This window comes from Camelus ferus, chromosome 18, assembly GCF_009834535.1.
Source record: "Camelus ferus isolate YT-003-E chromosome 18, BCGSAC_Cfer_1.0, whole genome shotgun sequence".
NCBI classification, from domain to species: domain Eukaryota; kingdom Metazoa; phylum Chordata; class Mammalia; order Artiodactyla; family Camelidae; genus Camelus; species Camelus ferus.
In genome coordinates this window covers 22,227,661-22,255,614 of record NC_045713.1, presented here as the reverse complement: position 1 = coordinate 22,255,614, position 27,954 = coordinate 22,227,661, and the positions used below count along the sequence as shown (strand labels likewise).

Genomic DNA, 27,954 nt, shown 5'->3' with positions numbered 1-27,954 from the left:
CCTCGGGGTCCAGGGAGACTGGGAAGTTCGGAGCAGACGGTCCGTGGAGCGCTCCCGGGTGCCTCGGGGCCATATTCTGCCACCAGAGGCGTGGCGCCCCCGGGAGGCCTCAGGAACCCGCGGGCCGATTGGCGCAGGCGCAGCCCAGGCTCCACCAAGGAGCCGAGCGCGCAGCCGGCCAGGCTCCAGTATGGTGCTGGCGGCAGAGGACCGGGCTGCGGTGCGTGCGCTGTGGAGGAAGCTGGGTAGCAACGTTCACGTTTACACGACCGAGGCCCTGGAGAGGTGCGCACAGGCCCCGGTGCCTCCGGGCTTGCCCGCTGGGGGAATGAGCACCCCACCTCCCGGCCCCCTTCCTCCCCAACCCCCACCCCCAGGACACGCCTCACTCGCCGTTCCCCCTGCAGGACCTTCCTGGCCTTACCTTCCACCAAGACCCACTTCCACCACCTGGACCTGAGACCCCGCTCCGCGCAGGTCAGAGCCCACGGCGAGAAGGTGGCCTTCGCCCTGACCGTCGCCTTGGACCACCTGGATGACCTACCCCGCGCCCTGTCTGCTCTGCGCGTGCTGCACTCGCACAAGCTGCGCGTGGACCCCGTCAACTTCAAGGTGAGATCGCAGGCGAGGGGGAGGGGACTCCCATCAGAGAAGGGTGTGGGGGATGCACCTGAGTGGGGACGACTCCCTTTCTCTGCAGCTGCTGGGCCACTGCCTGCTGGTGACCCTTGCCCAGCACTACCCCGGAGACTTCAGCTCCGCCCTGCAAGCCTCGCTGGACAAGTTTCTGAGCCACGTGATTTCTGCGTTGGCTCCCAGCTGTCGCTAAATTGAGTGGATGGTCGCGAGACCCTCCAGTGTTTGAGTGAAGTCCCCAAAGCCTCAGCTGCGCATGTGTTCTGTCTAAGGGAGTGCTCCAGGGGCCTGGCCTCGAGGGAGAGGGGCCATCACTTCCAAAGGAAGACGGGGTCTGAGGATGCCCAAGTCGCACACCCCCGATCATTAGATACCGGCGCGGACGCTCGGCCCCCGGTAGCCTAAGGCAAGTCTGGACAGCGGGTCCCAAATTCCACATGGTAAATACCGACCCACCGTGCCCTTGGCCGCGGCCACTTCGAGGTACAGACTTGGGGCTTCCGCTGCTCGGGAATGAGGGGCAGGTGGCGCAGCCGGACCACTCTGCCGGCTGCTCTCAGATCCACCTAGAACGGAGGGCCAGTCCAGGCCACACGCGGCACAGCCTGGGAGAAACTTAGGAACCGGCGCGGACCGGAACTGCACAACCGTACAAAGCGCATCTGGAAGGTGTTGGGGACTTTGGATATCCGGGAGGCTTGGGGTGAAGAGCCCCCGGTTTGCTAGGGCCTGGTGGAAGGAGGTGTGTCAGCGGGAGACAAGGCGGATCAGGGAGCCAGCTGAGAGTCCTGTCCACGGACCACATTTCTCAGGAAACAGATCTCAGCGCTTCTTTATTGCCAAATTTTTTCCTCATAAAGTCAATCGTGCTCATTGCAGAAACTTCAGAAAAACTACTCCAGTTGCTGCACCTGCCTATTGTATCCCAGTAGGTCCCACGCTCCATTATTACTTCCCCCTTGACACATGGGGAAACTGAACAAATGGGGTCTGATCCAGCACATGTGTGAGACAGACAGACAGACAGACAGACACACACACACACACACACACACACACAGAGTCCCCTCTTATCCTCAGGTGGTATATTCCAAGACCCCCAGCGGATGCCTGAAACCTGATAATACCTACCCGCAAGTATGCTATATTTTTTCCTGTACATACACACCTATAGTAAATTTAATTTATAAATTAGTCACAAAAAGAGAGTAACAGCAGTAACTAATAATAAAATAGAACAATTATGGCAATGTACTGTATTAAAAGCTATGTGAATGTGATCTCTCTCTCAAAAAATACTGTACAAATTTAATGCCTTTTCCTATCTTAACACCAGAGCACTTATCACACACCGTGGCTGTAACTTGCTGTTTGAGGTGACAGCAAGACAGCATGAATTTGTTTCCTTCACAATTCCACAGAAGATTCGTTTTTACCGTAGATCTTAGCCAACTTAACATGCAATTTTTTGTTGAACTTTGACCTTTCCACTTAAAGGAAGCACTTTACGTTTTCTCTTTGGTGTATCTGAATTGCTGGCATCACTCCTCTTGTTTTGGGGCCATTATGAAGTAAAATAAGGGTGACTCTGAACAAAACACTGCGCTCCTGGGACAGTCCATCTGATAACAGAGGGCTACTATGTGACTAATGGACAGTATACACAGGACAAAGATGATTCATGTCCCGGGGTGGGGGGATGGAGTGGGACACCCAGAGATTTCATTCATCATGGTACTAGAAAGCTGCCCATTTTAAAACATGAATTGTTTATTTCTGGAATTTTCCATTTAGTAGTTTTGGACTTGGGTAATTACGTTTATTTATTTATTTTTTACTGGAGGTGCCGGGGAATTGAACCCAGGACCTGGTACATGCTAAGCATGCACTCTACCACTGAGCTATAGCCTCCTCCAGTATTTTCCGACTTGGATTGACCATAGATAAGTGAAAGCATAAAAGCGGAAGAGACACCACACAGACACAGATGCCAGCACCCACAGGCAAACACCCCACAGACAAGGTAACGTGTAATGTGCAGTCTTCCAGGCCCTTCTAGGCACATTTATTTAGAGAGATTTCTCTTAAGAAATTGTATCCTCAAAGTGCCCCTGGAAAAAGTGGACGCACTGGACTATATATAAAGAAAAAAACCTCAGTATGGGAGGAAAAGACACCATAAGCAAAGTTAAAAGAGGAATCAGGAGAAAAATATTTGCCACAAACAGCAAAGGGTTGTCTTTTCTCTACAAGATCCAAATTCTTTTTTCTCACCCTATCTTTATTTTTTACATAAGTCAACCCTATAGAAGCAGCAGCCAAAGGACAAACAGGCAACTCAGTGTACCAATGGCCAACAGACATTTCAAAGAGGCTCAAGGACATGCAAATTAAAATGCTCATTGACACCTGTCAGGGAAACATTTTTAAAAAGACAAGATCTAATACACTTCTGGTGGAAGTGTAACTTAGTATAAACCCTTTGGGAGGGTAATCCAGTTGTAAGCAGTTGTGCTCTGGTAAATGTTTAATAACTGGCACTCTGGCAGAAGGGAAAGGGAGCTGATTTGCAGCACTTGGCCAATTTCCATGGTGTAAATAGACCATCGTGGTTGATTTCAGGCTATCAAATAGGCTGTCACCGAATGGGGAATTAGGAAGAGATGTTTAGTAGCTGCTACTGCATTGTATTTCCACTGTCCAAATACAAGAGGCATGAGCATACAGCAAAATGTAACATAATTAGACATGTTTTCAGTATTTACTACTTTTGTTTTTAACATGACCTATTTATCTGTAAAGTACTATAATTTAATTTTTAATAGTGGTTGTGTTTAGCAAAAAGCTGTCAAAAGTCCTGGAAATTTAATCTGAGCTAATACCACTGGTTGTGTCCTTTAAGTCCCCAAAGTGCAAATTCTCTAAGCCTGCAGTTCTGCTTCTGGGATTTATCCTCCAGAAAACAGGCACACACATGAAGATGTATGCACAGTGGCGTTCTTTGCAGAATTGTTTATCAAAGCAGAGAAAAAAATAAGAAAAAAATATGGCACACAACAAACATATTCATCAATAAGAGAGGTTTAAACACAATGGTAGAGGCACACAGGGACGTCAGCCTCCAGGCACAGACACTGAATAATGCCAAGATGTTCTTAAAACATGCTGCAGGTCAGTGTGTAGAGAGTAAGTCGTTTCATATTGACGTAGTCACAAGAAAACTTCAACTATCACCGCACTTCATATAATCCCAGAAAAGGAAAGTGGTAGGGGTATGAGTGATTTTTCATTAGCATGTGTTTTTCATTTTCACAAATAATTTGCTGAAAACTTTACCTTACTTGTAGCTAAAATTCTACACACAAACATACCAACACAATGACCTCCTTGGGGGATCTTTATAGGAGCGGAATTTCTGGGGTGAATGGTATGCCTCCTACTATGGCTTTTTGATAACACTGCCAAAACTGCCCTCCTCACAGCTTTGCCTGCACCCCTCCGCAGCCCCTATTCACCATGTTACTGGCAGTGGTGACCACTGCCGGCTCAGTCCTGACTCCTCTGTGCATGTTGCCCGTTCTCCCAGCACGGCCTTCTCTTGTCAGGTTAACCCACAGGTGACCCTCAGTGGACCTGCAGAGGCCTTCAGTCCGTTTTACACATTGAAATAGCCCATTTTTTTTCTATCTTTATTTCTTGGGGGGATATCTTTTCTGTAAATACCCTAACCCTTTCTTTAGGCCTCTGGACCCTGTCACATTCCAAAGCTTTGCTGGTTCTGTGCTCCATCTCCAACCTGGCAAGACGAGAGGTGAGAGGGCCATTTATGGGTAATTATACATTACCCACATGGATAAAACGGTTTAAACCTTCTTAAAAGCATCAAAGAGCAAACAAGATAAAGAATTTTCAGACCAGAAACCAAGTAAAGGTGAGAACTCAGATGATCACAGCACCTAAGCCAGTTGGGTTCTGAGGTATTTGCCAAAACTACCAAACTTAAGCTGGAATATTTTTCCTCATGAGGCAAACAGGTTTTCATCAACTTTAGATTCAGCTTCCTACTGCTGATGTAACAAAAACTTATTGACTGAAAACAATGCAAGTTTTTTCTCTTTACAGTTCAGGAGGGCACAAGACCAAAATCAGTTTCCCTATGCTGAGCTCAAGGTGTCAGCAGGACTGTGCTCTCTTGGGAATCTCTAGGGGAAAGTCCTCTCCTCACTTCTCCAGCCTCTACAACTGTACCCTTGGTTCTCAGACCCACCCTCCAGCTTTAAAGTTGGTAGCATCTTGCCTTCTCCAGTGGTTAAATCTGTCTCCCATTTATAAGGACCCTTGTGATACATTAGCCCCACCTGGATAATCCAGAACAGTCACCCCCATTTGAAAATCTGTATCACATCTTCAAAAGCCTCTGGCCATGTAAGGAAATATTCACAGGTTGCAGGGATTAGGACCTCTCAATCTCTGGGAGCTACCACCCAGCCTAATGCAGTATACTAAGTATGCAAGCTGTAAATTCTGGGGTAGGAATACAAAGAGTGGAAAGGGTGTGATTTCCAAACTAACAGAGAGTAAAAAATAGAATGTTAAAATGTTCTAAAACAATCCCCTCAAAATGGGCAAAATGGAGAGGTAAAGAAAGGGAAGGGGTATGACAAATGGAAAGCCCCCAAAAAGATGGTATCAACAAAACCAAGTATATTGTTAACTACACTTTGTGACTTACCTGATCCAAATAAAGGGAAAAGATCAGACATGACTTAAATGCATAAATAGAGCAAAAAGAAGTGTCACTAGTAACAATGGTGGACCCCGTGCCCCTAACTCCTGGTGGTCCTCCATGTGGTTACCTTCCTTTGTAGCTCTGCTTTTTACTTTTAATAGTGAAATACACAATACACATTTACCATTTCAACTGAAGTGTACAATTTAGTGGCATTTAGTACATTCACAATGGTGTGCAACCATCACCTCTATCTGGTTCCAGAACTTTCTCATGCTCTAAAAGGAGACCCCGTGTCCATTTCCCTCTCCACACAACCCTTGAAAACCCCTAACCTACTTTCTGTGTGGATTTACTGATCCTGGAGATTTCATACAAATGTAACCACACAGGATGTGGCCTTTTGTGTCTGGCTTGCTAGCTAGCCTTTTTCAAGGCTCATTCAGGTTGCAGCATGCATTAGAACTTTTCAGTCCTTTTTAGGGCAAATAATATTCCACTGCAGGAACAGACATCTTGTTTTGTGTACCCATTCATCTGCTGATGGAGATCTGGTTTCCACCTTCTGGCTATTGTGAATACTACAAACATGTGTACAAGTACTTACATCCTTGTTTTCAACTCTCCTGGGTGTTATCTCTAAGAGTGGAATTGCTGGTTCCTATGGTAACTCCCTTTACATTGTTGAGGAACTGCCAGGCTGTTTTCCAGTGAGGCTCCGATCGCTCCAAGTCCTCTACAGCACTGTCTGTGTCTTTCTCTCCTTCCCTCCCTTTGTATCTTTTAAAACTATGGCCATGCTGGGGGGGGGGGGGGTGATATAACTCAGCGATAAAGTGCATACTTATCATGCATGAGGTCCTGAGTTTAATCCCCAGTACCTCCGTTAAAAATTTAAGAAGTCATCTTAAAATGATGGCCATGCTAGTTGGTACTGAGTTGCTTTTAACCCACAGAATTCAAGAAGGGAATGGGATGTCACTCCAGGACATGTGCAATGCCTATCTTGCTAGGAGATCCTCTCCCTTACTGGCTTTGCAGAAGCAAGCGGCCACGCAGTGGGCTACTCTGTGCTGAGGCTGGGAAGTCACAGAACACTGCACCAACCAGGTGAGCTCCGAAGGACCCTTCTTCCGCACAGCCCCCGATGAGACCCCTTGACTGCAGTCTCTGAGAACCCTAAGGCTCAAAAACTATGAGGCAGTTGAGTGTATTGTGTCAAGCAGTTGGGTTTGTGGTGAATCTTCACATAGCAGGAAGACTGAAGCCCTCCGGCAGGAACTATAAGAAAATGGAGGCTCCCAGGAGCTGGTAATGTTCTATTTGTGGACATGAGGGCCTGCTTCTCATCCTCTGAACAGTGTTTTGTGCTCTCTGAATAGGCAAGAGCCTGGGCCTGGCCTGGGGTTGATTTGTATTGATTCCCAGGCAGACTGGACTTCGGCGGGGGCTCCCAAGGAGGTATACTAGCAGCCTCAGAAGGCTGCTCAGGACAATATAATACCGTATTGCAATATATCACAGTATTATATAATTACATTATTATATATACAATAATACTTTAAGTTGCTGACAGTTTAGCTTAAAGAAAGAAAATTGGGGGACCATGTTTGGGGACAGATGTTAATCTGACTTCTGTTATTACTTCACAATACACACATATACAAATCATTGTGTGGCACACCTGAAACTAAAAACATTATTTGTTAATCATACCTCAATACAAATTTAAGCCTGAAGCTGGCCAGGGTCCAGGTGGGGGAAGTCCCCTTGGCTAGCTGATCACAACTTCTCTCTCCCACAGGCTGCCTGAGTGACACAGGGATGGGAGCTGGCCAGGAGGGGAGGGGAGCACGTGGGACAGTGAGCCAGGAGCCCCAGGGTGGGAAAGAGACGAGCAGAACCAAGAAGCAGGAAAGTGCCAGAGGACTATGAGTGTTGAGACACAGGGACCCTGGGGAGGGAGGGCCGCCTAGTGGCAGACCTTGTGCCTGTCCACAAGCAGCCTCCTGCGCTAGACAGTACCTGTGGGTGTGGTGAGGGAGAGGACAAAGTGGACACTGTGCCAGCACGGAGGGCATGATGACTCAACCTCCTAAGGTCCACGAAGAACAAGAATTACCTTCCAAGTGCACTTAGGGAGACCCCACAATCCACACAAGGTGTTGACCACCATGTCACACTCCATCCCCACCACTGGCCAGAAGCATGGAGTGGTGCGGGAGTCCCTCTGAGAATGTGGTGACAGGGAGGGGCTGAGGGCACCACACAGTCTTGGGGTTAACCAAAAGGGCTTGGAATCCACCAAGACCTCGGGACCTGGAGGATCTGTACCTACTGGCTTAGCTGACCCATCTCTCTCCAGGGTTGCAATCCCCTCCTGACTTGCATCCCTGCTCCTTCCTGATAAACAAATGATTCCTCAAGGGATTGTGTTCTCAAAGAGTTGGGGGGCAGGAGGGGCTCAAGGTGGGTGGTGCCCTTTGGCCCAAACCCCCTTCTCTAAACACCTTCCAGGTCCCCATCAGGAAGTTGCTCTCTGTTGGAACCCACCCAGTGTGAGATGTGGCATGTTCAGAGCACTCCCATACCCTGGAGTGTGCACTGCCCTCACCAGTCTGACTTCTTTCACTGCCCACCCAGAGTGAAGGGCTGCAGCCAGTCTGCTGCACTCCTGCACCCAGGAGTCTGGCCAGCACTAGGAACGTGAGGCTCGGGCCTGAGGGAATCAGGTTCTCCACCCCTGTGGTCACACCTGGGGTATGCCAGGGGCAGGCAGATGCCTCCAGCACTGAGACTGGAAGAGCCTGGTAGCAAGGGCTCCCAACACTTGGTCAGGGATGAGTGACCAGCGTCCACGTGTGAGGGGGAGCAGCAGCTGCCCTCTCGACCGTCCTGGGCATCTCTACCCCTGCCCCATCTGCTTTCTGGCTGGGACCCCAGGCCTACTCCTAAGTCCAAGGACATTGTCTTCCCTGTCTTTTCAAAACCACTCCACGATGGTCATGATTGCACAGCTTGAGCACACCGAATGCCACTCAACTGAATGCTCACAAATGGTTAGAACGGTAGAGTCAAAAAAAAACCCAAACATCACTCCAGGGGGTGAAGAATGGAGGTGAGAGGTACTGTGTGAGCCCGGCTCCTGGCTGTGCCCCCAACGCTTCCTGCTTCAGTCCAGCCCCTGACCACCACAGGCCAGGTTGAAGAGCTGAGTCGGGAACCCACGATCCCAGCTCTCATTCCCTCCCAGGACCACCTTTTTCCCCCTCAAGGCCTTTCACCAACTTGTACCCACTTCCCAAACCCAGGAAGGGGGCACCTCCTCCCAGGTAACTTGCATCCATACCACCCCCCAAGCAGAGATACTCACCCTTGCTTTTTGGTAGTCTCCTACTGTGAACAGATGTTCCAGTGTTCTGGCCCAGCCTGGGTCAGGGTAGCGCCCCTTGTGTGGAGAGACACCATCCTGACACTGCACCCCCTTCCCGTGGAGAGAGCTGGCCAGGGAAGACCCCCATCACAGGGCAGCAGAGCAGCCCACTGACCCACGTCCTCCCAGAATGAGACAGACTGTGGCAGGTGAGCCTGGAGCACATCATGGCACTGGTGGCCACATGCTCCAGACCCAGTGTCCATGTACCCAATGAGCCAAGTAGGCTCTGCAGAGGGGTGGGGGCGACTTTCACAATGTAGCCATCAGACGCTCCATCAAAAACTAAACCTCTTCCCTGCAAAAAGTGGAAAGAGGAAAGAGCTCCCAGTTACACTTTTCAGAAGGGCTGACTTTAGTCTCTTGGTACATGCAGAAGGGCTGAGGGAGGGTAGGTACCACCACCAGCTCTCCCTACGTGTGAGTCAAGCCAGACCCTGACCCAAAAGCCAGCACGCCCTCTTCTGAGGACCTCATGGCTGTCATGTGGATACTGTCCAAGGGCCTTTCTTTGCTCTAAGTAACTCCAAAAGAGGGGATTGCAGCTCCCCTGCACTCAAGCGCCAGGCTGAAGCTGCTGACCAAAACCCAGACAGGCAGCCCTCCAGAGAAATGGGTGCAGAAGAGGGCAGCTCCAACACACAGGAAGGACACATGGAGCCGAGAGCAGACGACTGGACACATCTGGCTCGAGCCCATCTGGGGGTCAAGGGCATGCAGCATGTCATATGCCCAAAGTCAAAGGGAGTCCAACAGCAAGTCACATCTCTAGGATGAGCTCAGAGATGGACCCCCATGTGTCACCCCCACCCGTGGAAGCCTCAATGATGTCTAGTGCACCAGGGACAGCAGAGACCGCACAGCGGCCGTCAGGAGGCAGTCTGTCAGGTTGTTTATTCCCACTCAACATATCCCAGAACACAGGGGCAACTCTGTACATCTCTAGGAACTCACAGCTAGCTCCAAAACAATAGAAATGTTAAACTACAAAAGATGAGTTGTATTCAGCAAATATAAAGGTAATGTTAGGCTGTGTCAGACGTTCATTGGACTATTTACAGCTCCTTGGGGTAGGTTCAGATCTCGCCGGCCTCCTTTTCCTCCGACCTCCGAGAAGCGGCCTTCCCGTTGGCACTCTCCAGCCTCCAGTCGGTGGACCCCCGCTCATTCCGCCCGCGCTCCCAGGACTCCTCCCTCGAGGCCCGCTCTCTGGAGAACCTGGGAAAGGGAACCAGAGGCTCAGCGAGGGCTGGCACTCCCTTCTGGCTGCAACTCAGGTACCGACACCTTGGACCAGGTCAGGGAGGGCCAAGACCCACCATAGCTAGGAGGGCCCCCAGCAGGCCAGAGGGCAGACCGGCCTGCTGTCTTGTGCTCAACCCGCTGACAGGGACTGTCAGGCAGCCACTAGAAAGTGATATTTGCAAAGGTTTCCAATAACAGGGAAGGTTTCACTACAATGTAAACAGCACAAAGGAAAATACAAAAGTTCACACGTGGAACATGATCCATTATATAAGTAATGGAAAAAACAATATTTAAAATCAATCTTACCAAAGCCTACAGTGGTCATCTCTGAGTAAGACTATTAGTGGTGGGTTTGTTTTTCCCTTAAAAAACCATGACAGAGATAAGGAGGGGCTCTGTGTACCAAAGTGACAGTGAGTGTGCTGCCCTGAGCATGCCCATGCCCATGTGGGACCCTCTCTATTGCCCTCCACAGTCCCAGTCCTGAATCCATCTGCTGCTCTTGGCTTAAGGTTCCTGGTGCCTCAAGGTCTTAGTACTCAGTCCCACAGATGACAGACCCCCAGACCCTTGCATACAAGAAGGGGCTCACTCCTGGTTGCAGCTACTGAAGGAGTCAGAGTAGTTACTTGTATTTTGAACTCCGGTCCCTGGATGCCCGGCGGTGGCCCCGGCTGTGGCTCCGGGAGCGGCTTCGGTGGCGCCGGTGTCTGTCTCGGGACCGGGACCGGGAAGACTTTCGCCGCTCTCTGGAGGTAGATCTTGACCGCCTCCGACGCCGGTCCCGGGAACGCGACCTGCAGTGGACGTGCTCTGCTGATGCTTTACTGCTGTCTCTCCTATTCTCCCACAAACTGACCACTTGGGTTCTTAACAGTCCCATCTATTACAAGAATGGTTATGGCCAGACCCTTCCCACCGATGCCTCCTGAAAATTTGCCAGGAAATTCCCAGCTGCCCGACAGACAGGCCTCAGTGGGGCCCTGATCATCCCCTTCATGGACAATGGACTCCCCATCCCCAAGCTGCACTAGTCCCCAACCTACCCCAACTACACACAGGACTTGAGTCTCACCCATGTCCTGTGCCCTTTATGAGCCATCCCTGACCACCACATAATAACTGTGATGTTACCAATTTTGAGTATTAAGAAAAACACATGCGGAAAAGAATATCTTACTGAGAATGCTCTAACAGATCTGGAAACCTACCTCCTGCGATCTCTGGTTCTTGATCCAGACCTAAAATGGAGAAAAACATGAATAATTTCCCCAAAACAGCCCCTTCCCTTACATTTGAGGGGAGGTACGCCAAGTGCACATGGTGAAGAAGGGCCAACTTCCAACAGAGACGTGCCAGGAGGCCTGCCCCCAGCCCCCGCCCCCAGGGGTCCGTGCTGCACTGAGTTTAACTAGAGGCTCTGCAAACTCTTCACAGTGGACACCAGCTCAACTATGCAGACAGTCACATGGCAGACAGAGAGCTGAGAAGAATATTCACCTTCCAAACACAGGTTCACTGCCAGTGAGGGTCACATGAGCTCCTTAGGAAACATTATACAATCAGCAACCCAAGAAATGCACAACAAGGTGTCATTTCACACCCTGCTCTAAGAGGGTGCCACCAACCTGTGCTGAGGAGGAAGTGACAAAAGATGCTCATACACCATGTTGCCGGAGGGTGATATGATAAAGCACCTTGGAAAGCAATTTTTATAAAACCTACCAATATTTATATATTAAATTCCTTTATCCCCAGAATTCTAAATAATGTTATAAACCCTCAAAATATACAAAGATAATCACTAGAGTACTCATTCAAAAATCTCTTTATAAAAACTTAGTCCTCAAAAATTAAAATGCAAAGGCAACAAAAGCAAAAGCCAACAACTGAGACGTTAAGACTAAACAGCTTCTGCACAGTAAGGGAAACCATCAACAAAATAAAAAGGCAACATACTGAATGGGAGAAAGTATCTGCAAAACACGTATCTGACAAGGGACTAATACACAAAATATATAAAGAACTCATATAACTCTAAACAGAAAAAAAATATTCGATTAAAAAATGAGCAGAGGATCTGAATAGACATCTTTCCAAAGAAGACATACAGAGGGCCAACATGAACATGAAAAGATGCTTAGCATCACTAATCATCAGGGAGATGCAAATCAAAATCATGAGATATCACCTCACACCTGTCAAATACTATTATCAAAAAAGACAGGAAATAACAAGTGTTGGCGAGGATGTGGGCTATTGGTGGGAAATGTAAACTGGTGCAGCCACTGTGGAAAAACAATGTGGAAATTCTTCAAAAAAATTAAAACAGGCCCCCATCCCAGTCCAGCCAGCTCACTCTGGCTAGCTCCGGCTCGGGGCCACCCCCGACACACCCCCACTGGCTGGGGTACCCGAGGTGCTGCGCCACGACCCTCTGCACCCCTGCGAACATGGCGCTGCTAGCGGCGCGGAGCGTGCGGGCCACAGTCTGCAGCCTGAGCGCCATCTCTGTGCCCGCCACACCCTGCCTGCCGCGGCCTTGCGGGCTGCGGGTGGGCGCAGTCCAGACACTGCGCACCGGCCCGGCTCTGCTCCCCGTGCGCAAATTCACAGACAAACATGAATGGATAACGAAAGAAAACGGTGTTGGAACAGTAGGAATCAGCAATTTTGCACAGGAAGCTTGGGGAGATGTTGTTTACTGTAGTCTGCCTGAAGTTGGGACAAAATTGAACAAACAAGAGGAGTTTGGTGCTTTGGAAAGTGTGAAAGCTGCCAGTGAACTCTATACTCCTCTATCTGGAGAAGTTACTGAAATTAATGAAGCTCTAGCAGAAAATCCAAGACTTGTCAACAAATCTTGTTATGAAGATGGTTGGCTGATCAAGATGACACTCAGTAATCCTTCAGAACTAGATGAACTAATGAGTGAAGAAGCTTATGAGAAATACATAAAATCTACTGAAGAGTGAAAATGGAACCCTTAAATCAACTAGTTTGAAACAAACAAAAAAATATTAAAACAGAACTACCATATGATTCAGCAATTCCAATTCTCAGTATTTACCCAAAGGAAAAAAAATCAGTACCTTGAAAAGATACCTATACCCCCATGTTCACTGCTGCATTATTTACAATAGCCTAGACACAGAAACAACCTAAGTGTCCACCGACAGACAAACAGATAAAAATGATGTGTGTGTGTGTGTATATATATACACACAGATATATACACACACACACACACACACACAAACACACAAAGGGGTGTTGTTTGGCCATTAAAAAAAAGGAAATTCTGCCATTTGCAACAACACGGATGGACCCTGAGAGCATTATGTTAAATGAAACAAGTCTGATAGAAAAAGACAAATACGGTATGACCTCAGTTCTATGTAGAATCAAAAAAAAAAAAAAATCAAACTCATAGACACAGAGAACAGACTGGTGGTTGAAAGAGGTGGGGGAGGGGTGTGCAAAAAGGGTAGAAGTGGAGGGTAAAAAGGACAGTTGAGTACAAGATCACTGCAGGGTGCTGTGTAGCCATCAAGAGCACACCTGCTATGGGAAGGTCTTACATGTGGAAGCCGTGTACCTGTGCACACAACACGTCCCACGACAGTGGTCACCTCTGTGTAAAAAGACCCTTGTGTGTTTTGCTTAATACAGTTTTGTATTGTTTTAGTCTGTTTATAATAAATCAGAATGTTAGATAATTAAAATAATGAAAATACAAAAAACACAACAAACATTTGCCCAGAGTGATCCTGAAGAATTCCTTCAGGAAAGCCGTTCCTAGCCTTTCAAGGACAAGCAGCTGTGTCCAACACGAGAGCATGGTCACTGCTGGCTCCAGCCTCTACCCTGAACTCTGACTAGATTTGAGTCTCCACCTGGATGTCTCTTAGGCATCTCAAATCAAATACGGCCAGAGCGAAACTCTATTCCCCAGCTCTTCCTCACCCCAGTACAATGCCCCTAGTGGCCCCGACCTTCAGATCAGAAACCATGAGGCCAGTTCCATTCCCCCTCCAACCATCTACCAGCAAATCCTATCAGCTCTATCTCAGAACACATCCAGACCCTTCCTGTTCTCCCATGGTTCAAACTGCCACCTCCTTGGCCTGGACCCTCCCTGCCAGCTCATGTTCTCACTGCTTCCACCTCTCACCCACACCAGAGCCTTTCCCAGGTGGGTCGTGCCCACTGTGGGTGTGACAGTGTGAGAGTGGGCTCTCTTCCGGAATCTCAGCTCCTGCCTGTCTTCCGGGCCAAGTGCTGAAACCACAGGAGGCAGGAGCAGCAGGTCCTTCTGAGGGCCACACCTTTACAGGTGAGAATGAGGTCACCACAGCTGTTCATGCAGCTTGGATGGCACTGTCCTCGCCACACAGCTGTGTACAGGTCCTCTGGGGCCAGCCAGACCTCAAGTGTCACAAGCAACAGGGCATAGAAATGAGGAGTGTTTCCCTAGGCCACATCACAGTGGGCTCACCTCCTGCTCAGCCGCTCCTCCCGCTCCCTTTCCTCTCTCCTCCTCAGTCGATCCTGATTTCTCTTCTCTTGCTTTTCAGCCACAGTTTTCTAAATAAGCGAAAAATTGAAAGATAAAAGCAAGTTACGGAAAGTGGAGTACAAAGGTTGTTTAACAAAGTACCTTGACCTTGGTATTGGCAATTTAAGAACCTAAGATAAACTCAGGACACAGAAACACAATTCTTTTTAAAACCTTTTAAACGATGGAAAATACATGGTGAAAAAAAAACTATTACAGTTTATAAATTCAATGACAAACTGTGTATTCTAGAAGGTGCTGTACTTGTAAGTCACAGAAAGTTTATCACATTGCTTCAAATCAATCCAGAAAGTTACTTTTTTACCCAAAGGAGACCCCACAAACTTTGTGTAAAAGAGAACACGTGTACCTGACCAAACACATCTTGCTGCTGGGAGGCAAGCTCCCTTGCCAAGGAGCACCCTGTTCTGGGGTGCTGATGGCCTCATGGGGACAGCAAGCCAGGGAGGTGGACCATCAGCTCCACACTTGTCGCATCAAGCTCAATTATGGTGAGTGCAACAGAAAAGGAAGCCCAACAGGCAGGAGTGGCCTAGAAACCCCTCTACTGGAGCATCATCCACACAGCTTAGCTCAAAAGACCCCCACATCAGAACCTTTCAATGCTCCCATCCCCTCATCGCTCTGCCAAGGGAAATGAAGCCCCCAGAGGGTAACGTAGGGGGAAGAGTTAGAGACAAAGGTCTATGGGGGATGACTTTAACTCTCAGGCCCCCTGGAAGAGAGGGCATAGCAAGGATGGGGAGAGAGGCAAATTTTCCTCCTCAGAGCACTCTCATGTGCAAGAACCTTCCCACCTGGCACCTCTAACTCTACCCCTCTGATTTCGTTCATCTGGCCTGTGGTCTGGCATCGTCTCCTCTCCAAACCGTCCCTGTTCCCTAAAACACCATGTTCCCCTACCTGACAAAAGCCCTGCCTCTTACCATCTTGCGTCTACCTTGTTGTGGGGCCCTGAGGTGTGAATACCCTTGGGACCACTGTGAGCAAACCCATCTCCAATTAGGGCACAGGACTCCCACCCTCCTCATCGTTAAGAGGTACACTTCCAAATACATTTTCTGTCAATAGTTTAATGACTATTTATCAAAATCCATAATTTATCTGTGTTGTTCTATCAACTATATGCTGTTGATTAGACCAATGATAAAAGATGATTTCCACATTAAGTTAATACTTAAGTTCTTAAGGTTTCGGGGGGGAAATTTCAGTATATCCTGATGCAAAGATACATCTTAAAAAAAACAGAACGCTTTCAAGTATAAAAACTACAAGGACAAAATTTGGGGATGTTATGGGATGAAAATACAATTTAAAGGAAAAATGGGATGCAACAATTCCAACTGCTAAGGAGCAGATTTTTAATGGTGATGGTAGTTGATACCAAATTTTTATTTATATTCTATTGGGTACATATAAAATACTCTACATGTTTTATGTGATAAACTTATAATTTAAAAAATTCCAACTTAAAAATGTGTGATAAAGAGTATCATCTTTCAAATTTCTACTCGGAGCACAGGAGCAAAATGTTTCAAGATCAGTGGTGAGAATATCCTCACTGCCACCCAACTCCCTCTCTTAGTGCCAAGTCACGCATCACCTACTGTGGAACCCCTCCTTGTGTGCAGGGCTCTGCCACCTGTTGCTCCTTCTTGAGGGCCACAAGGCCCAAGGCCTTGACTGTGGTGTCCTACAGTCAGATACCATGTATCTGTCCTTCCACGGACGCCAGGTGTCTGGAGAGAAGGCCTGCATGTTTCCTAGCAGCCCATCGTAGGGTCTAGTACCCAATAGGGAAGGTTCCATCAGTTTGAAGAAGACAACTCAAAATATATGAAACCTGTTTAACCCTCCTTCTCAGCGTTCTATACCTAGGATATCTAATACTTTTAAGCCTAACATGAGGAAGGGACAGAGGCATCCGTGGTGGGACAGGGCTATCAGGAAACCCCCCACCACCTTCTCATCCTTCTAGCCTGATCACCCTCCATGTGTTGGCCTCTGTCTGAAAAGAAAAACTACAGACTACTTACTGGCTCTTTCCCATCTCCAAATACGCTTTTCCAGAGGTGTGCAAGAACTATCTTGTACCCTGGAACTGGATATTGTCATTTTCTTCTGTGCACAAGGGGTTACAGACTAAATAAATACCGAAGGCCCTGCTAGATTCTGCGATCTCAGGTCTCTTACGTGCACAAACTGATAAATTCTGAGTAGTTCACCACAAAACCCAAGGCATGATCTTAGGATCGCAAATTAAGGCTTTCTACAAGCAAAGAAATGTAAAGGTGATCACAAGACTTTTCAGGTTTCTTCAGAAACACAGGACATTAACATACCCTCAATTGATCAAGCTTCTCACGGATCTGAATGAACCCTAAGTGTAACTTGCCCCCGAAGTGGTCTGCAAGACGACGGTCATTGTCATGGAGACCAAGGTAGGCTGAACAGACCTCACAGACACGCAGCTTCTGCTGTTGAAAACTGGATGCAGGCATGGAATTTCTGTATTCTTCCTGGAGAACGGGAACAGAGTGATAAAAGTGAAGTATACTCAAACGCTACCATATACTCAACCCCTAAAATGTAAACATTTGAATGGGCTACAGAGATGACTTTTAAATACACAGAAACTGAATTTTTACAAACCTTCAGATATTTGGAACCAATCCAATGTTAACTGTTTATGTAAGAAATGAACAGTCATGATTTCAAAGCAACAAGGGGTATTCAGAATACTCAAACAGGATGCTGTGTGTTCTAAAAAGGCTAGCAGGGAAGGAAGGTAGGTCTCTGCTATGGTGGAGAGCTCTAGGAGGACTAGAGAAGAGGTGAGAATCTTCAACAGGGGCCTTAAGAAAAGAAAAATACTAAAACAAATTGTCAAGCAAAAAACATAAGAGAATCCATGAAGACTGTCCCAATATCCAGGAAACTATATCCCAGTGCAGCCCTGAGAGTTAAAATTCAGAAGGACAAACACATTAGACACTTTCTTCAAAGGAAGGGTGTACAACAGAACAAACGAAACACACTCCCTCCTGCAGCCAGTGCAGTCTTACCCTACTTACAAGCAGTCACTCGGCCTCAGAGCAAAATACTCAAAATACAAAAGAAAATGGACCAGGACAGGACATCATTATTGCTGCTTGTGCTTAAGTTAAAATGCTCCTTCAAAATCTAAGTTTAAGAAATGCATTTCAATAGTCATTTATCCTTAAAGGGAAGACGGAATGTAATCATCTTCCATTAATTCACACATTCCAAACATTCCCAGGGAATGCAAATTAAAATAAGTTACCACATCATTCACTAAACTGGCAAAGATATAAAGAAAACAGGCACTCTCACACACTGATGGCAGGAGTCTCAGCTGGTACAGCTGCCACAAAGTGCAACTCAATAATCTGTCTGTACAGTGGGATCATAAGAAACTCTCCTTCCAGGTGACATCCCAGGACACTCACACTTGCACCAAAGAACAGGTGCAAGGACACACACAGCAGAACTGGTTGTAAAATGAGAAACCATCAGTAACCTAGAAAACCGCTGCCAATGGACAGCCATGTGCCCCTGAAATGGAGTCCTCCAGCAGTCTAAATGAACTAAATGAACATACCAACTAATGAAGTAAAGCAACTAAATGAATGCATCACTGACTGAACACATCTGCCTGAGGATTCTTGGAAGGAGCTCACCAACAACACAGGTGACAACACAAGAAGACCTGCAGCGCTGACACAGGACTTTTAAATGCCCAAGGTGCACACGTAGTTTACATGTACACGTGTCCTATGAAGTACAGGGACAGCGCTGAAGATTATGTTAAATGCACGCTCTCATCTCTGGGTGGGGAGAGAACTGGGACTAGAGAAAGAAACATTGGGAACTCAAGCTTCCATTATAATGCTACATCTTTCATTAGAAGGAAAAAAAAATTGTAAGCCAAAGTCAAAGTGCTAAGTATGGTGGGTACACAAATATTTGTGATACTATTCTGCCCCTTTCTGTAGTTTTGAAACTTTGAATGCCATCCTCTAATATCTTTCAAAATAAATTGTAATTATGCTGAATGAAAAAAGTCAATCCCAAAGGTTACATATTGTATGATTCCATTATATAACATTCTTAAAATGACCAAAGCTTAAGAATGGAAGACAGATTAGTGGTTGCCAGGAGTCATACAAGTGAGCATGGCTACAAAAGGGCAGCAGGCAGGACCTTTGGAGGGATGGATGTTCTGAATCAGTGTCAGTATCCTTTCCATGAGATGTTATGCTATAGTTTTTTAAGACGGTACCATTGGGGGAAACTGGGTAAACAGCACAGAGCATCTCTGTATTATTTCTTAGGACTCCTAAACAGCCTTGCCCGCTAATGAGGGCAGAAAGGGCACTACAGAGACCAGCACTGCCGAGGTCTCCCTGACACCATCTTGTCTTGCCTGGTGGTTTTAAGGAAGGGGCACTGCCACCTGGGGGCACTTGGGTGATGGAGACAGGGGACAGTGGCCAAGGCAAGGACACTCGGCAGTCCTGGCCATGAGCAGCCCTGTGACCCATATCCTTCTGCCCCTTCAGCTGTCTGCAGACATCCGAGTGGTGACTCCCACATCTACAATTACTTTAGCCTATGCACAAACCTCAGAGACACCTAACAGTTTCTGGTGACTGCTCTGCTCTTCAAAGCAGAAGGGCTTGGCCTCGGGATTCACCCAGAGGCCAGAGCTTCCTTCCTGACCCTCTAGCCTTTCTGCTGAAGCTGTCAGCAGTCCAGGGGGCCTGACTTTTTTCTACATATAAACACAAATTTCCTATTTAAGTATACAGAGATTTAGACCCTCTAAGAATTTTTATGTAGGACTTACATAAACATACAAGGATTTAAATTCTGTGCAAAACTGCAGGACTTAAATATGCAGGTTCACATTGTGAGTGCTTGTCTCCTCCCCTTTCTGTTAAGAATGGGCTATATATATCACCTACAGATGTCACGGAAGGGGGTGCTGGGTGGTCAGGGGCACGATGCATCAGCTCAGCACCATCTCCCCACAGACAAGCGCTGCTGACCTCAATCTGGAAAGCACTCTTGACAATGATCTCTTCACTTACATCACTGCCTCAGTGGGTCTCACTCCCACACCCACAGGTCCTGGGCACTATTCATGCATTCAGCTTATCATCACTGAGCTCCTACTATGTGTCAGACACCATGATGAGCCAGGGGCACAGCAACAACCGAAACCAGCCTTTCACTAGGGAGTCTATTTGCAATCTCACCCCACTCAGCCTCCCTACCCCTCCGTTTTAAGAACCTTCTCATCTGGGTCTCAGCTAAGGGGCCTTCCAGGATCACCCTGCCCTACCTGGAGACACCTTGTACTCCAAGTCACTCTCAAACCGAGATCACATTTATTTTAAGCACCCATCTTCATCAATCAATCTTATCCACTGCTCACACCTCTTCTCTCTGGACCTTGCCCCACACCAGTGCCATCTCCACCAGAGAAGGGAATCTCCCAGCTTGCTCATAACTATAAAAGTGCCTATCACACAGTGAGCACCAACTAAAGCAACACACCTATCCCTGTCTTCCTCTGACTCTACCATTCCCACCACTCTAGAAGCCAACCCAAGCCACATCCAATTCCAGTGGTGAGGACCGGAGAACCAGAGAGGATCCAATAAAGAAAATAATCTAGGAAGAAGACGGTTGTCACTGATAGAAACACTGGGTCCTGAAGGCACCTGGCTACCACCCCAACCGATACGGATCTCTCCACTGAAGACGTGGCATCACTAAGAACACCAGGCCTTATTCTCACAGCATCCACACAAGTCCAGCCCAATCACACAAGCTGACACCCACCATGGCCCCCCAACTTCATGGGAGCCAGAGGGACAGACACGAGGTGCTCACTAACACTCCCCCACTGACTTTTACACTCAGGACTGCACTTCACACATGGAAATTATGCTCAGAGCTGGCAAGAGACTAGTCTGAGGCCACACAGGGGTCATGGGGGCAGAGCAAAGACACAAACTCAAGTGTGTGCTGACTCTCAATTCTACTATCCTGCCAATATACCACCCTATTTCTAACTCCTTCCCAATATTCAAAACATGGAGGCACAGCTTAATTTTAGCCCAAATGGTCAATTCTCTGAAGTTACTAAGTTTCCTCCTTCTCTAAGACATTTTTCTCACCAACCTCAGCCTCTTTTTTCTTTGCACGGACTTTCTCCACTTCCATAAGAATCTTTTGGGATTCATCCACATTTCCTTCTGCTCCCAGCTGCTCAGCTTTAGCAAGAAGTTTTCCTATTTCTTCGTTCAACTCATGTACTTTTTCCGCCTGGGAGAGAGAAAAACAATCAGGTAAGCAGACATCTAAAACCGAAAGACTTTTTAATGCAAAGAAAATGAGTGTTTCACTGCATTTGTTTTTTTCACCGAAAATAAACAGGCTGAAACCCTCACTGATCATATGCGAATTCTAACAATTACCACACCCCTACTGCTACCACTGAGACTGACAGTAAACTAAACCCAAGCACTGCGTTGCAATAAAAGCAGCAGCACCTCTTACTTCCCACAGATTGCAAGGATCATTGTGTTGGTCAGTTTCTAGGCTGTCTTTTTATGTCTTATATTATAGATCATTCTTCCAGGTAAGGGTAATAAAATGTGTGCATTTAAATTCATACACTTACACTGTAAGCAAAATGCCTAATTATTGGGATTTGCTGTCAGAAATAAAACAGCATCTTTGGTCCAGTTAGCAACTGCCTATTTCCTAAGAAATGCTTTTATAAAACTGAAAGGAAAAAAAACACTGAAGAGAGTTCTGCTGAAGAGGCAACAAGAGTAACTCAGACGACACACAGGTCAATTCTAAACAGATCTACTTTCTTCTTCCATGATACGGATGCACCATAGTTTAACCATTTCCCTACTAACTTTCTCCCATTTCCTATTATGGAGGAACATTAAAAAAACAAACTTCAAAAAACATGAACGGTGTGGGGAGGGACAGAGGCTACAGCCCCTTGGGGCTGAGAACTTGGTGATGGCCTTCCCTCCTTAGCAGAACAACCAAGGCTCTGAGTACCATCCACCCTAAAGATGCACAACCATTGCTGACAGTGAGCTGCTAGCTAGCTGGCAGCCCAGTTTTCACAAGACGGTGATTTACATCAACAACTTGAGGCGAAGGCCTCCCAGGCATACCTTTGCAGAAACTTCTGCACTGATTTCCTCCTGCGTCTCTGCCAGCCGCTTCTTGGCAAGCTCAGTTCTCCGATCACACTCAGCGATAAAGGACTCCAAGTGATCCATCGCCTGGTTCAGGGGAAGCAGAGAGCTACAATCAATGACATACAGACAACCCCAGAACTCATCTGTTTGATAGGAAATACACTCCTGGGTTGATTTCTTAAAGCCTGCGGGTTCAGTGGGAAGATCTTAAACTACACTACAGCTAACATGTCCACAATCACATTAAATCAAGGGGCTTTGTTAAACCAAATGATCATTCAGAAGCAAGGTCTTCTCAACTGATTTATTTATTTCCAAAATTTTTCAAAAGAACCCCCATCCCTCAATAACATTTCCAAGAAATTTGTGAGGAAAATTAAAACACTTGGCCATAACTAACAGTGTTCTCTGAGGGACAGAAAAGGCTACACTGAGACTAATGTTAGAGGCCCTCTCCTGGTGAGTTGTGGGAGATGCAGATGATGTACTCACTGGTCTTTGTGAGCCACGTAAATATTATTCCCTCATGTTCTGAGGGTAGAGTTCCCCCTTCCACCTCAAAACAAAACAATAGAACAAATGTTACTGAGAGCTGTGAACACGTTTAGTTATTGCCTACCATCTAAAGTAGCGGGAAAACTGGTTACTACTTACCCAAAGAGATAAAGGAAAAGACACTCTGAAAAGAGTTGGTGGAAAACAATAAAATACTAATTAATAAGTGTTGACAAACGCCAGGCAGTTAGTTTGCCCAAACTAGTCAAAGGCCCCAGTATAACTTCAGATAAACATACAAATAGGCCATCACTTTTCCAACTGTCAGGCACCTCCTAAGTTACACCAGTGAGTCAGCCTGCTAATGTCAGCATCAATTAAATACACAGCAAGTGAGTTTAGCAGTGGATGACAGGGTTAGACAGTGTGATCTACCACCAAAAAATAGCGAAAAGAAAGTTCTGAGTGAAAATGATAAGGCAGATGAAAGTTAGGCCAACACACCAAGTGGTGATAATCTATGTCCCTCCCCCCAAATATGGTCAGGAAAAAGCAGGTCAGCTGATAAGAAAGCACTCCACAAGGATTAGTGTGACCTGACAGTAGGGACACTGAGGGTTATTTCGTCCAGAAATCTCAAATACTCTCTTCAAATGAATGCATACATGAGAGTAGGTCACGACAGAGAAGAGGCTCTGTGATGGTGCCATGTCCCCAGGATGCTGGAGAAAGGCTAAAGCATCCTCATCCACCAAGGCCAACTCCCACATTTCACTCCACACATTTGGAATTGAGGACCTCTTTCCTGTCGTTGGTCACCCCAATAACCTCAATAAACATTTCACTGTGCTCAAGTCAAATAAGCAGTATAGGAAATTACTGGCATTTGTTTGCCTGCATGCACTGCACTTCCAGAAAATACATAAGAGTTGAGCTCTGCTGACAGGTAGGGAGGGACTCACCAGGATCAGAGATCCAGTGAGCTGACTCAAGTCACGCCCCACATGTGCTCAACTGGGACAATAGCTCCTAATAGACCCGCCTGAGATAACCCAGAGTCACTTATGCACAGGTGCTGAGACTTCGGTGCAGAATTCCTCTGTTGTCTACTCAAGAAAAGTGATCTCATACACAAGACAGAGCCAGGGATCCACTCAACAGGGGCTGAGTGGGGAACAGACATCTAGCAATTCTGCCAGTGCAACCACTTGCATCTTAAGCAGATACAAACTGGCTATGGACTCAGATCATCTAATAAGCTAAAAATCAGACAGTAAACTTCACAACATAGAATAGGCAGAGGGTAGAGATATCTGCCACCTTCTCGGCTCTGTTTCACTGCTCCTCCCTCTCTTCAATGTGCTTCTCAATTTCAGATTAGGTTCCTAAACCAAAGAGCAGCTTTAAAAAAAAGTACTGGAGCCTAAAAACTAAGTCCTAATCATAATCCACCACTTACTAGAAGTAATCCAATCCACTCTGTAACTCAGGGGTAGTGTGATAAAACACAAACCACTCAGGGTACCTGAGGACAGGACTGGCACATGGCAGGCACACAGGTCTTACTGCTGCTGGAGGCCGTCCCTCCACACACAGCACCATGAAGGTGCTGTCCCTGACTCTGCCTGCCTGGCAGCAATGACCATGGCCGGCAATCACTTAGCCTGAGACCAGCCTATGTTGTCAACCGAACAGTCACAGAAACAATACAGCCTCAACACAGCTGCACAGGGACCCTCAAGGTACCCATTTCCCAGATGAAGAAATGGAGGCATAGTCTCCAAACTCCTGAGCAATGGCGTTAGGATGCAAGGATCCTTGTGGTTTGACTCCAAAATCCCTATACTTAATTCTCACAGTTCTGAGGCAATTATCGCCAACCCAGTTTATAGATGAATAGGAAAGTACAAAAATAATTTTCCCAGAGTCACACAGGGACTCTAACCAGGGTAAGAACTGACTGATAAAACACAACTATCACACTGCACACCTCCAAGACAGACTAGGTATAATCAGAACTGGCCTCATTTGTATATCAAAGACAGTTTGGAAATTAGCTGAAATGGTGTTGGTCTGGAAACCTGTCAAAGAAACATGCTGCTCTAAATTAATGAATTAATAGTGCTGTTTGCCTGTGTCCAAGTTGAGAAATTTGAAATGTTGAATTGAGAATTGAGAAATTTATAAAGATGACCTAATAGCAGATACTATGCACCTTCTCCTAGGGAATTCCTGGGTATAACACTTCAAGAAATCAAGCCCTGGCATTGTCAGGCTGAGGCTTAGCTGGACTACAAGGAGCCACTGGTAAGGATCAGGAGCTACCGTTTCCCAGATAACCTGTTTTGAGTGTATCCTGAGTGGAAAAGTGCCAGAGGTCCCAGTCATCAGTGCAAGCTGAGGGTCTAGGCAGAGAACACCTATGTAAAGAAACACCTTTATGACAACCCTGTCAGGCCTACAAAGAAATACCTCTCTGACTGGCAAAAACCAAAAGTTTGGTAACTCACTCTATTAGTGAAGACATGAAAATGGGAACTCTCACACATCGCTGGTGGGAGTATTCACCCCTCTGGAGACCACCACGCCACTATCTACCAAAATGACAAAAGCACATCCTCCCTGAGCCAAATGTCCCTCTTCAAGGGATCCCTCCCAGATACACTCACAATGTGGCAATGTGTAATGCAGCACTATAACCATCAACAGGGCACCGGTCATATAAAACTGATAACCATCCTTTGGAATACTATGTAGCCACAAAAAGGATGAAGTAAAATAAACAGCAGAAAATAATCTCAAAGATATACTGAAAAGTTAAAACAAAAAAAGAGAAGGGAGCAGATATAGAACATGTGTACAATAGATTACTATTTGCATTTAAAAAAAAAAAAGAGGTAGAGATACATCTCCCCTCAGGTATCCACACAGTCTCGAAAGGTAATACAAGAAAGGTAAACTGGTTACCTGTGGGGCCAAACAGGTGGCTGAAGAATGGAGCAGTAGAAGATTCACAACATACCTTTCATATCCCTTAAACTTTGAACCATGTGAATATTTTACATGTTTTTAAATTGATGAGAAGTGGCAACCCTAGTGACATAAATGATCTAGGACATAATCCTCAACTGCTGCCTAAAGCATGAGGCCAAAGGCTGGAGGGGGCCTGTACAATCACTGGGTCAGGCTGCCAGTACACCCAGGCCCACTGACTGTTGTGCTGCCCAAGGGGATGCAACAGCAAGTGCCCGGCTCGGCCTCGGCACTATTCTGTCAAACAAGAACAAACTGAATCTGATGAATCTTGACCATCGAGCTCCAGACATAATTCACCGGCTATAGGACATTTCAAAGATAAGGGGAAAATGTTAAAAAAAAAAAAAAAAAAAGACTGCATCATACGGAAACAATCAGCAAAATCCAGATATGAAAGACTTAAAAGTTAATTTCTTCGAACAAATAGACTTAAAAAGGCTTACAAAAGCAGGCTAACGTGTGGCTCTTCTTTTAGATCCCGACTCAAGTGACTATTAAAAAAACCCTTTTTGAGACAATCTGGGAAATTTGATGGCCATTAGATGATGTTAAATTATTTTTAAAGTTATGATTATTTTTAATAAAGTTCTTACCATCTAGCTATACGATGTGCAGTACTTGCTAGTAAAACTGTATGTCTAGGAACTACCATAAACAATCCAGTGAGGAAAGACAGTGTAAAAATGAAACAAGTCTTCATTTGAACAATCACTGAAAACTGGGAGATGAAACCCAGAGATCTCATTCTATTAATGTTTACTTCTGCATTTTAAAATTTTTCCTCAACACATTTTAAATAACACGCTAATAAGTAGATTCTGTCCAAACCAAGTAAAACACCAGTTCTTTAATGCAGTGTAAAGAGAACTTCAAAAGCCAATGGCAATACTGAACTATCTGCAGATGAAATGATAGGATGTGTTAGGTTTGTTTTGAGATTTGTGAGAGAAGTGGGAACAAAGATGAAACATACTTGTCCATGAGCTGATCATTACTGAAGCTGAGTGATGGGCATGCAGAAATTCATTATACCGTTAACATCTACTTTTGATGTTTGAGATTCTCATGTAAAAAGTAAAACAACACAAAAACCTGGTAAATCAATTTTCCTTAGTCTTTTTTTTTTTTAATAGGAAACATACTACATTTAATCACAGCTTTAAACTGTTAAAAAAGTTCTATGAGAATGACTCCCTACCTTTTTGCCAGCAGAGTCTCAGACTGGCTTTGGCACAGGCTCCCAACTGCTTTCAAGCAGTTTGTTAAAAACTAGTCATCAAGGTCAGTTAGTAGCACTTAAGCAGCACGTCGTTGCTTCCTTCCATTTTAAAGCAATGGTTAAGGGACTGCCTCCAGGGAATGGGAGAGGCAATAAAAGGCGGGGTTTCAGGGGTTTTCCATGATAGTCTATGAATTCTGATTCAGCCACACCCGTTCAGTGAGAATACACAAGAAAGTTCAGAGCTGAAATCCCCAGAATATACAATTTTGTCTTGCTCATGACATCACAAGGAATTGTAAGTCACTGAACGGGTTTCACAAACGTTAGTCTCAAGAGCACAGTCTACCATTTGAGTTTATCATAATTTGCTCCATCATTGAGAGTTTTTGTTACATCCTACTGTTCAGTCTTATAAACAACGCTACTACAAACATCTGTGTACCAATATTCGCCCGTGTTTGAACAATGAGGGGATTAGTGGCGGATTGTGTAGTATTGTAGTATGCATTTATTGAAAAAATCCACATGTAAGTGGACTAACACAGTTCAAACTCGGGCTGTTCAAGGGTCCTTAGGATAGCAATTTGTAGAAATAAGTTACAAGGTAGAAATATCTTTAAACTTTTATCTCTGCCTACTATATTACCAATCTGGCCAAGCCTTAAACTTTTATACGACTTAGAAAATGCAATTCTTTCTCCTCCCCTAAAAAATAATCAGTTAAGAGCTTAGTATATACCTTTTTAAACTGTATTAAAATACATATACAAGCACATAACTTTAATTTCACTTAGGACAGCTTTTCAAGTTTTTTTCATTATTACACCAATGCACACATCTTCTATGATCTACAGCTGTGCAGTATTTATTTCACTGTCTTAACACAACTATAACCATTCCAATAAATACATACTTGCATTTTTCACTTTTCACTAATTCAAAACAACACAATAAACACCTTAAGTGTTCTCATACACAGGCAGATATTCTTCTAGGACAATTTCTTACGAATTGCTTAGAGAAGATTCAAAGTCTGTAAGTATTTTAAAACTGTATAAAGGGCTGATGAGCTCTTATGAAACATGTACTGAACAAGTCAAATGTCACCTAAGGTCAGTTCAGGAACTAACCAAGAAATAAAACAAGTTTTAATAGTTATGTTGCCTTCTGTATAGACAGAATTTTCTTTTAAACTAATGCATCAAGAATTAATAAATCCACTAAAAACTTGAGTTTTAAGTTTTTTGATGAAAGGCATCTAGTGTGCAAAGCTTTCATGTTGATCTGACTAGAATATGCTCTTAAAACACCCCTTGT

The 27,954-nt window shown here is 45.8% G+C and overlaps 3 protein-coding genes across 7 annotated transcripts in view; 2 read left to right on the top strand and 1 right to left on the bottom strand.

Moving 5' to 3' along the window:
- The first annotated feature begins 22 nt into the window (after positions 1–22).
- On the top strand, positions 23–2,234 carry HBQ1 (hemoglobin subunit theta 1). The gene is made up of 3 exons (XM_032460709.1): positions 23–285; positions 408–612; positions 701–2,234. The coding sequence occupies exons 1-3, from the start codon at positions 191–193 to the stop codon at positions 827–829; spliced, it is 429 nt and encodes a 142-aa protein (XP_032316600.1). The 5' UTR covers positions 23–190; the 3' UTR covers positions 830–2,234.
- Positions 2,235–9,667: 7,433 nt separating this feature from the next.
- Positions 9,668–27,954, bottom strand: part of LUC7L (LUC7 like) — a 28,764-nt gene continuing 10,477 nt past the window's right edge. For 4 of the 5 annotated variants that reach the window (XM_032460704.1, XM_032460708.1, XM_032460705.1 and 1 more), the window contains 7 exons: positions 21,858–21,968; positions 20,839–20,982; positions 16,968–17,144; positions 14,545–14,633; positions 11,258–11,287; positions 10,676–10,843; positions 9,668–10,016 (listed from right to left, as the gene is read on the bottom strand). In XM_032460704.1, coding sequence (XP_032316595.1) covers positions 9,875–10,016; positions 10,676–10,843; positions 11,258–11,287; positions 14,545–14,633; positions 16,968–17,144; positions 20,839–20,982; positions 21,858–21,968 — 861 coding nt within the window. In that variant the 3' untranslated portion in view covers positions 9,668–9,874. Of the gene's footprint in view, positions 10,017–10,638; positions 10,844–11,257; positions 11,288–14,544; positions 14,634–16,967; positions 17,145–20,838; positions 20,983–21,857; positions 21,969–27,954 lie in introns of all 5 variants that reach the window. The other variant, XM_032460706.1, reaches the window with a different exon arrangement.
- On the top strand, positions 12,448–13,056 carry LOC102513146 (glycine cleavage system H protein, mitochondrial-like). The gene has a single exon (XM_006178908.3). It carries the CDS (start codon positions 12,500–12,502, stop codon positions 13,019–13,021), a length of 522 nt encoding a protein of 173 aa, XP_006178970.1. The 5' UTR covers positions 12,448–12,499; the 3' UTR covers positions 13,022–13,056.

Excerpts from the sequence above, each read along its gene's own strand:
- HBQ1 (XM_032460709.1), top strand. The coding sequence starts at position 191 with ATGGTGCTGGCGGCAGAGGACCGGGCTGCGGTGCGTGCGCTGTGGAGG. Across the intron at positions 286-407 it reads ACGACCGAGGCCCTGGAGAG|GACCTTCCTGGCCTTACCTT; the intron begins GTGCGCACAGGC and ends TTCCCCCTGCAG. Across the intron at positions 613-700 it reads TGGACCCCGTCAACTTCAAG|CTGCTGGGCCACTGCCTGCT; the intron begins GTGAGATCGCAG and ends CTTTCTCTGCAG.
- LOC102513146 (XM_006178908.3), top strand. The coding sequence starts at position 12,500 with ATGGCGCTGCTAGCGGCGCGGAGCGTGCGGGCCACAGTCTGCAGCCTG.